Source organism: Pomacea canaliculata, linkage group LG13 (assembly GCF_003073045.1).
Source record: "Pomacea canaliculata isolate SZHN2017 linkage group LG13, ASM307304v1, whole genome shotgun sequence".
Classification (NCBI taxonomy): Eukaryota; Metazoa; Mollusca; class Gastropoda; order Architaenioglossa; family Ampullariidae; genus Pomacea; species Pomacea canaliculata.
In genome coordinates this window covers 19538541-19547776 of record NC_037602.1, presented here as the reverse complement: position 1 = coordinate 19547776, position 9236 = coordinate 19538541, and the positions used below count along the sequence as shown (strand labels likewise).

Below are 9236 nucleotides of genomic sequence, written 5' to 3'. Positions count from 1 at the left end.
CGCCTTTCATAAAATAATGCTGGCTTCTAATTATATAGAAGGCTATCCCGTGGTTTCGTTTGGTCACATCTGCTGGCACAGTGCTTCAAGAATTGTTGCTGCACATTTGATCGAGAGTGCAAAGTGACCCTTGTCCCGACCTCACGTCGCTTCCACCGGTGTTGGCCTGCATTTCCGCGGGCTTTTCCTCTCTTTAACTTTCTGGCTTGATGACCGGCTGTCCAACGTCTTCTGGGATTTTCTCCTCTTATTTTTCCCTCTTTTGGCCTTGGCCTTGCTCCAGCCCCAGGCACCCTTCTTGGTCTTGCGCTTGCGTTTGCCTTTACCTTTGCCCTTGCCCTTGCTCTTGCCCTTGCCCTTGCCCTTGCCCTTGCCCTTGCCCTTGGCTTTGAGTTTGCCCTTGCCCTTGCCCTTTCCCTTGGAACATGGTTGGCCGCATGCCGATTTCTTTCTTTGATTCCTTTTTTGTGCTTTGCTGGCGCTTCTACTCCGACCGGAAGAGTCCTTCCTTGGAAGACGATACTGGATCTGCCGTGACCTTTTTCCCGTCGGCAGCAGGAAGCGCGAGACTACACCCGCGGTGCCGCCTGACCGCTCCAGGTGCCCGGCTTGGATGCCTCTCACCAGGGCCCTCTTGACGCAGCAGGCGGGAGGACGCTCCATGTCCCTGCTTTCCTTGCTGAGGGCGTTGCGGATCTGGTTCATAGTCGCGCCCTTCCGCTCGCCCAGCTGCGAGATGGCCTTGACTACTTGCCCCACCGTCACGGCCTTGTGCTCTTGGTTCCCCGAAGGCTGCGACGGATAGCCGCCGCCTTGGGCGTGGTTCGTGGACTGACTAATACTGGTGCTTGGTGGCCGGTCGTGCGAGCAGTCAGAGAACCCGGAGCGGATGGGTTCGTGCTCCCGGCACCGCCCCGCATCATCCTCTTCCATTTGCGCTGCTTCTTCTTCGAAGACGTCGGAATGGTGCGCGCTGCCTCCCATCTGAAGAGCACACGGACAACGTATATGTCTGTCCTTGAGTGCTGGAGAAGTCTTTTGCTTCTTCTCGTGGCAAACAGATGGTAGCAGCAACACCACAGTCAAGCAAAAATGACTGGAAAGTCAAGTCGGACGATTTTGTTTAATACTTTTTTTTGGAACTCCAGGCGCAGGAGCAGCTTCACGCGGCTGTGGTAAATGCAGTGCAGTAGTGGAACAGTTCCACGGCGTTCTGCTCGTTTGCCAACCGTAACGCTTGGATGACTGCAGACCCAGACCCAAGAGCCGGTTTCAGTCAAACGTTACGAGAAGCTCGAGCAAAGCCAGGCGTGAAGCTCAGTGGCTTTAAGTACCTCCTCAGACGAGCGGATTAACGTTTTTCACTATGACAACGCAGAGATCGTCAAAGATAATCTCAACGTCTGCTCGCATGACGATGCTGCTTTCGTCAGTGATAATCTCAACGTCTCATGCATAACGATACTACTTGCATCAGAGATAATGTCAATGTCTTTCGCTCTCTAGCAGAAAAGATAAATCGCTGATTTTGACTGAAATGAGGGAGGTGTAAAGTCATGCGTTAAACCGTAATGAATAAATGTTACAACCAGAATAGAAGTATTAATAGCAGTAATTATTGAGAGTGTTAAAATGTATACTTGATTCAAAACTTTCTCCATTTTCTGTTGACTGGAAGAACGGCAGTTTGAACTAGGAAATTAGGGATCGTAATAATTTAATCGCTTTAATGTATAAATGCTATGACTTTAGCCCGGGTTAAAATATTCCCTTGTCACCACTGCAGTGAGAAACTCAGGGTTCAGATCTCACCTGTCCTCAGGGTTGGGGGTCGGGGGTTTTCTTCGGGTACTTCCCTCTCCCTCTACCCTTATAGTGCGAAATCACCTCAAGGTGGAGGGACTTTCCTGTTAAACCAACCATCTTCAACCCAAAAGCCAGCACGGGTCCTGAGGCAGACGACCTTTCCGGACATCTTATATTAGTCATTAATTGTAATAATTTATTATTTTTCCCGTCTGTAACATTATGTTTAAAAGAAAAGCGAAAATTCAACTGGCAAAACTATACACAACGAGGATCTACAGCGCTGTACGAGACAAACATTTTAGAGTTGTATACACGTGAGTGGTCAGTAAATGAGGAACAATGATGCAAGAAGATCAAACTGTCTGAACCCTTGCCTGAACCACGCACTCTTTTCTTCTTCGAAACACAGTTTGTGATGTTAGAGATGGGGGAGGACGGGATCATGGTTCCAAAGGGTAACATGATATAACAAGACATCGATGGCATGTATGTCTTTAAATTCGAGTTGACGGATGATGCTAATAGGGAAGACAGGAAACAAGAGGAAGGAAAAGAAAATAGCATATGTGACGAAGCACAGCCATATCCGTATACATAAAGGTATTTTAAACACACAGGTACGCAAACGTTTCTGATTCCGAGCTCACAATAATACAATTTCGCATAACTATTCCTTACCTTATTTTGTAATTAATCTAATGAGTTAGACAAGTTGGAAATATTTGTGCTTGAAAATGTTACAGTTTTCAAGTTAACTGCAGAAATAAACACAATTTCTGTAAGGTTTATTGATGGAAAAATAAGATGTTACACTTTACTCAAAAAAGAGTTTTAAAAGACGATAGAGTTTAAAGTCGCAAAGAGTACAATAGGCAGAGCAAAATACTTTTTACCTCTGGTATCTTATGAAAAATACAAAAATGCGTTTCCGATATACAAGATGTAATAATAAAGACATAATAGTAAGCTGAACAATTATGAAAAATCAATTTTAGAAAACGTTTTAGTTCATGGCACAAAATATTCTACTTGATGCGCAAAGACTGGGGCAACCGAAGTCTAAGAATATATTAAAATATCTAAAATATTTAACACGTATATCCATCTATGTGCATATATCTATCTAGCTGAGCCGGAAAGAACCCTATGATTTCAATAATTAAGAAGTATACAAGGTAAGATACGTTTGTTTATATTATTGGTAAAATTATGGTAGAAATGTTCATATGTACTAGAAAATTTCAATGTACAGTGATGCCAAAGCTTACAACAGGCAATGTTTGAAAAAATAAAATTACATTCTTTTCTGGCTTCAAATGAATTTTCTCTTACTCTTTGCTGGGTGGTTAAAAAACAGCTGAAATCGAGTAAACTAGGGGAGCAGGGGCATGGGCACGGGGGTTTGTGATTCCCCTTTGCTGTCTGACTTGTTTGATTTGTCTTTTTTGGATTTCTCCCTTTTATTTGAATTCTTTTTGACTGATTTTCTGCCTTCTTCACTCTTTGCTTTGCCTTTTGGTTTTCTACGTTTATTCTTCGGGGGGGTTTTCGGAGGCTTTCGCCCCATGCGTCTCATGATTTTGCAGCAGCAGCATTCGACGCAATGAAAGATTTTGCGTTTGCGTTTGCCCTTTGCTTTTGATGTGGACTTCGCAGCAAAGGCATGAGCTCTGATTCGTGTCTTGGCTGGCCGTGCAGTTGAAGTTTGCAGCAGGAAGCGCGGGGTCTGGCCGGTGGAACTTCTTTCCAGATGACCATTCTGGAAACCTCTTTCTAGCGCCTTCTTGATGTCAGAACTGGACGGCGCTCCACTGTCTCCGTACTCAGTTCTCAGGAACTTGTGGATCTGCTTCATCGTGGCACCCCGCCTTTCCAGCAGACCCCTCATAGCATCTGATACTTGCTTTAGGGTTACCATCTTCTCACCAAGACCGTAGAGTTTGACTTTTACAAAATCCCTTTTTTTTTAGCAGATGACTTGCCACTATTACTGTGACTAATATTTAGTGGCTATATCTAAGCTGCTGATGCAGATGTTCAAGGTGAGAATTTTACTGCCTTACGTAAATTTGTATAGTCATTTTTGGCAGTGTTGAGAATGCTCAAAGGAAGGTTGTCAGAGTCTTTTCAGAAGAGTTATGACATCACAAAGAAACAGTAAGTGGTTATGACAAGGTGGGCCCTCGGATCCTGGGTTCAATTTATCTCGCAAGGTTTAGGTGTTGCACAAACTGTTGACGGACGTAGCTCAATCACACTCCTGAATACTTTGGGCAAAATATTGTCTGAAAAAAGCCAACCTGGTCTAGTTTCTGTTAGGTGTCCTGAGCTATCGCAAACTCACACTCACTCTGCTCTCTCGATGCTCGTCTTTCCAGAAACACTCGAGAACCAGAGACGATGTGGTGTCTGCTGACAGCGCTGCTGGAGCTCGTATATTCCAGTTGTTATAATATTTCTATTAGGTGAAAGGTGGCCATGTTTGTAACTGCTGCTCCATGCAGGGTGTGCGGCTTGCTGGTTCAAGTGACACGTTCACACTATGCAGTCAGTAAGATGGGTTTGATAGCACCCCACCAATGTGTTAACAGCTGACGTAGTACAAGGAAGATATGCCATATCTACAGTCATGGCTGCTGTTGCTGACGTGAATGTGGAGCGAGTGTTTGTGGGCCTGCGACTATTTGCTCTATTTGATTGTTTGTTAGACGATTTTTTTTTCAATTTGCTGATTTCAAAATTGCTTACTGCAGACAGGGATGTAGCTTTAGCCGGCTACAAATTAAAAAAAAGTAGCTTGTAGCCGTAGCTACATTTTAGAAAGTAGCTGTAGCTTGGCTACATGTTGGCTACTTTCACGACCATTCGTCGACAGCGTGTCAGCAAGACGACGACAGCCACTGCTCTCACTGCTCGGTGTCTTGACAGCCAGACACCCACGTGTCTCGAACGCTCAGTAACCGCAAGTACTGTGTCGTCCACGTGGCGGGAGCGATTTGAAAAACGAAGATGGACGTACCCATCAATTTCCAGCCTTATTTGAAATTTTTTACATTTTGCGAAGCCACAAAATGTGGGTATAGTTTCAAATGCAAGAATTGTTGAGAGATTGTTCAGTCTGGCAGGACTTATCATGACAAAGCTGCGCACTAGGGGGACAGACAGCAACTTCGAGGCCAAAGTTCTGGTCAAATTCAATTCCATGAAGGACTAAAAGAATGTAGATTTGTTTTAAGGTTACCGGTACACTCCAAAAACTAAAATCCATATTTTAAATATCTTTAAGGGTTTTTAAATATAGAGTAACAAAATAACATAAATATAGCACTTTAAAACTGTTTTTGAGTACCTAAAGTGAAAATTGTGACTTTAATCAACGTTTTTGTTTCAAAACGTACAAGCATTTTAAAAACAAATTTACACAATACCATAAGTCATATACCAAAGGTTTTGGGTTTTTTGTAAACTAGAGGCACTGATAAGAAAACTGATGCATAAGCCGTTTTGATATCTCAAGATTTCTAGGAGATATAAAAAATCAGACATGGTACCCCCCGACTCAGTGTGAATGTGGCAATTAAATATTTAGAAAATATTTAGAAAAATGTTAATTTTATTAAAAGTAATGTTTATACCATATTCTCAAATGCATCACTTTGTAGCTTATGCATTTCTAAACAAAATTGCAAAATTTTACTGCTGTAGCACAAGCCAATCTTGAGAAATATGTTTTTATAGTTTAGGACTGGATGTCAAAAACGACAAACAGAAATTCAAGCTTAAAGATTTAAAATAAATATATCTTGTATCAGATCATTTTTGAAAAATATATTTCAGTGTTTATATGCTACATTTGACATCCTACTATATAATTAAAGTCTATTCTAGTATGCCAGGACTATACTTTTCACCCTATCAGCTTTTGGAAACAATTAGTTTGTGTTCTTTTCTTTGTTTTCAGTGTCAGTGTTAGAAAAAAATGCCTTATGATCTGCTTGCCTAAATTAGATTAAGCAGTGTTTTACTTATATTCCATGCAAACTCATTTATTTCAATGGTCTGTTGTTCATTGTCACAGTATTGATAAGAGGTTGACATTTTTCATCACCACATAACCTAACTTATTGAAAATTCCACCAGGTACCTGATACTTAAGCATCTGTTTAGTTTTCATTTCTAAGTAATAGGGAACAAATAGTTATAGAAAACAAATGTTTATCGGAAAACTTATATAATTTCTTTTGTCACTAAAACAGGATGAGGAAAAAGATCCAGAAATGTTTAATATAATCGTAAAATATGTGTACTTATTGTGTGAAAAAGGCCGGGAGAGGAAGGGGGCAAGGAATGAATGAAAGCATTTATGGATTCACTAAATAAAATTGTCGGTATATCGCAGTTCTCCGTTTCATTATTATAATAAAAACTTTGTAAAGCAAGTAATATAGTGTTTAGTGTGTATGTTTGATGTTTGTGTATATTGCTACAGCTAACTTGTTATAACATCACTCTTTTAAAAGTAGCCAAAAGAAGCCAAAAGAAGCTGGCTACATTTTAAAAGTAGCCCAAAGTAGCTGGCTACTTTTTGGAAAATTGTAGCTGTAGTGTAGCCGGCTACATTTTGAAGAAAAGTAGCTGTAGCCTAGCCGGCTACAAATTAAAAGTAGCTTGCCCATCCCTGGTAACCAACACGTCAAATGACTACGTACAGTGGCTGTCGTACCAGAAATAACACAGAGATTGAATTCCACACTGAAGTTTTCTTTAATTTAGTATCTTTTTCTCAGCAGCTGGCCTAACTTCTCTCTCTCTCCAATTCACAATGAGGTCCCACACCACTGTCAGCCCTACTATTTATTCTCCCTCCCCTCGAACATTCTAGCACAGACATTCTATTTCGTCGCAATAAAGACATTTTTGAACATCGCTACATTGTTGAACATCATTTCCTCCCTCGCACAAAGACATTCTATCTTTTACATTGCTGCCGTGCTGAACATTCTGGAATATAGATGCAAATCTACAACCCAAAGACATTATACTTTGTACACTACTAGAGTGCTACAGTCGTGAAAGAAGCCAACATGTAGCCAAGCTACAGCTACTTTCTAAAATGTAGCTACGGCTACAAGCTACTTTTTTTTAATTTGTAGCCGGCTAAGCTACAAGCTACAAAATTTGTAGCCGGCTACAGTAGCTCCCCATCCCTGGAGTAGACATATCATGTTTGGTCTACTTGTTTATGTGTCATGTGGTGATTGATTTTCTTGGGTTTTTTCCTGTGTAATACATATCTTCTTCTTTTGACACCTTTGCTACTGCCTTCTCAACTTGGCAACTGATGCATTTCTATGTACATCATTTTAATGTACTTGAAACTCAAACAAGTCTAAACTTCAATTGGATTTTTCGACAGCGCTGTAAACTTTCTTTAATTAAGTAAACACATAATGAAAGGAAAATATATCCTGCTAAATCATCTTAATGGAGAAGACGTGTAGCAATTTTACATGACATGTTATGAAAATCTAAACAAAAGATCTTTTTTTCTGTCATGAAAAAGATTTGCTGAAGAAGTCCACACCCAGTCGGATTGTGAACCTAAGTTCTGCTGCCCATAAGTACATAAGCATGAAAGCAACTGACATGGAATATTTGCTGAACGAGACCTCGGTGTCACCGTTTCGAAAGTATGCCACTACAAAACTAGCCAATGTTCTCTTCACTCGAGAACTGGCTCGCCGCTTGGATGGTTCAGGTATTTTCTTTTTTAACTTTTTTACTCACCTTTTCGAGTGTGAACCTGATGTTGCTCTAAAATGCCGTACTGAACATTGATGCATAATGAAAATCTAGAGCCTTGAAATAGGGACTATGCCTTGCAGGCCTTACATTCTTCTTCTTCTTCTATTCTTCTTCTTCTTCTTCTTCTTTCTTTCTTTCTTTCTTTCTTTCTTTCTTTCTTTCTTTCTTTCTTTCTTTCTTTCTTTCTTTCTTTCTTCCTTCTTCTTCTTCTTCTTCTTCTTCTTCTTCTTATTATTATTATTTAAGGTAACTTATATAGCACCATTTCTTGGCCGTATAGGTAAGCTCATGAAACTTAACAACGAAAATATGCAAAACATGCAAATGAGTTGTCTACAGAATGCTATATGAGTGTACAGATACGAAGCCAGAAGTTGCTCCCAGCTTACACAATTCACTTGAAAAGCTGTAATCTAGGCTGCAAATATTGCTATCCACACCACAGTTCCAGTCATAGAACAAATCTAGTAGGCAGAGGTCTGTTCTATTTTGTGTTTGTGCTCCACAAGACATATTTTAAACATTTAATGGACTACTAAGAAATAGTGGACAATAATGTGTACTATTTGTTAAGTAGCTTTCTTATGTCTGTTTATCTTCAACTTCACTGCTGTTGACGACTACTCAGTATGTGTCCCAATCTACAGGTGTTACGGCCTATGCTGTGCATCCAGGTTATGTTGCGACCAACATAGGGAAAACACTTCCCACGATTACCAAGCTCCTGTTCTTACCTCTTGCGTTGGTAACAAAGGTAAGCAAAAACTAGAGAGTGGTGCTAGAGCCCACACTTCTTAATGCTCTCTGAACTAATATCTCCCGACTGAAGCTCTTTAGCTTTCTTAGATTGCATACCTTTGGAGTGAGAGTAATGTCCCTTTGCCTAACGAGCTGGAGGCTGACTGCTCTCCCTTTTCATATTTGTTGATCTGCGTGAAGTTTTGTGTCTAATGTTCATCAGTACATCTGTTAAGATATTTGCTACCTTCTTGGATGGATTTCTGTGTCTGTGCCACTTTTCATTTTTTCTTGTGCCATTTTATTTCTTCTGTCATATCTCCGTCATCTTGCCACTACTTAGATTTGAGATCTACACATCGTCAGTGTCGGCTTAAACTCTGATTGCCTTCCTCCAGCAGCTTCACAATGTCGAGCTGTCACAGCAAGCTTTGAATGGGGTACACACCAGTCTGCAATGATTGATATCATGTATCACCAGGAAGCTCAGTGAAATATGCCGCTCAGACGAATCTGACTGATGCTAATGTTGAAAAATGCCAACTTGTTTTCGAGGCCTTTGACCTGACTGATGTACTTATGTCATATATCCGCACTTCCCCGTCACCTGACTACTGTACTAGTAGCTGCTAAAATGGGACCAGAGGCTAAAGAGAGACAAAAGTTATGTCAGACAAATCAGTAACAAAGCATTGTGCTTGTTTCAAATCTCAATTGTCTAATTCTCCACCAGCAAGTCAGACAGGCCACATCACCTTCCTACCACTGGCAGAAAACAAGATGACGGTCACTCTTAACACTTAACAAACTCAACACATTATTATTACTACTACTAGTGTGTCCTCTGATCACCTTTTGTCATCTTTGCCATATGCTGTATTTAC

The 9236-nt window shown here is 40.8% G+C and overlaps 1 protein-coding gene across 1 annotated transcript; it reads right to left on the bottom strand.

Moving 5' to 3' along the window:
- Positions 1-3181: 3181 nt before the first annotated feature.
- On the bottom strand, positions 3182-3727 carry LOC112554508. The gene has a single exon (XM_025222291.1). The coding sequence runs from the start codon at positions 3725-3727 to the stop codon at positions 3182-3184; it is 546 nt and encodes a 181-aa protein (XP_025078076.1).
- Positions 3728-9236: the final 5509 nt, after the last annotated feature.

Excerpts from the sequence above, each read along its gene's own strand:
- LOC112554508 (XM_025222291.1), bottom strand. The coding sequence starts at position 3,727 with ATGGTAACCCTAAAGCAAGTATCAGATGCTATGAGGGGTCTGCTGGAA.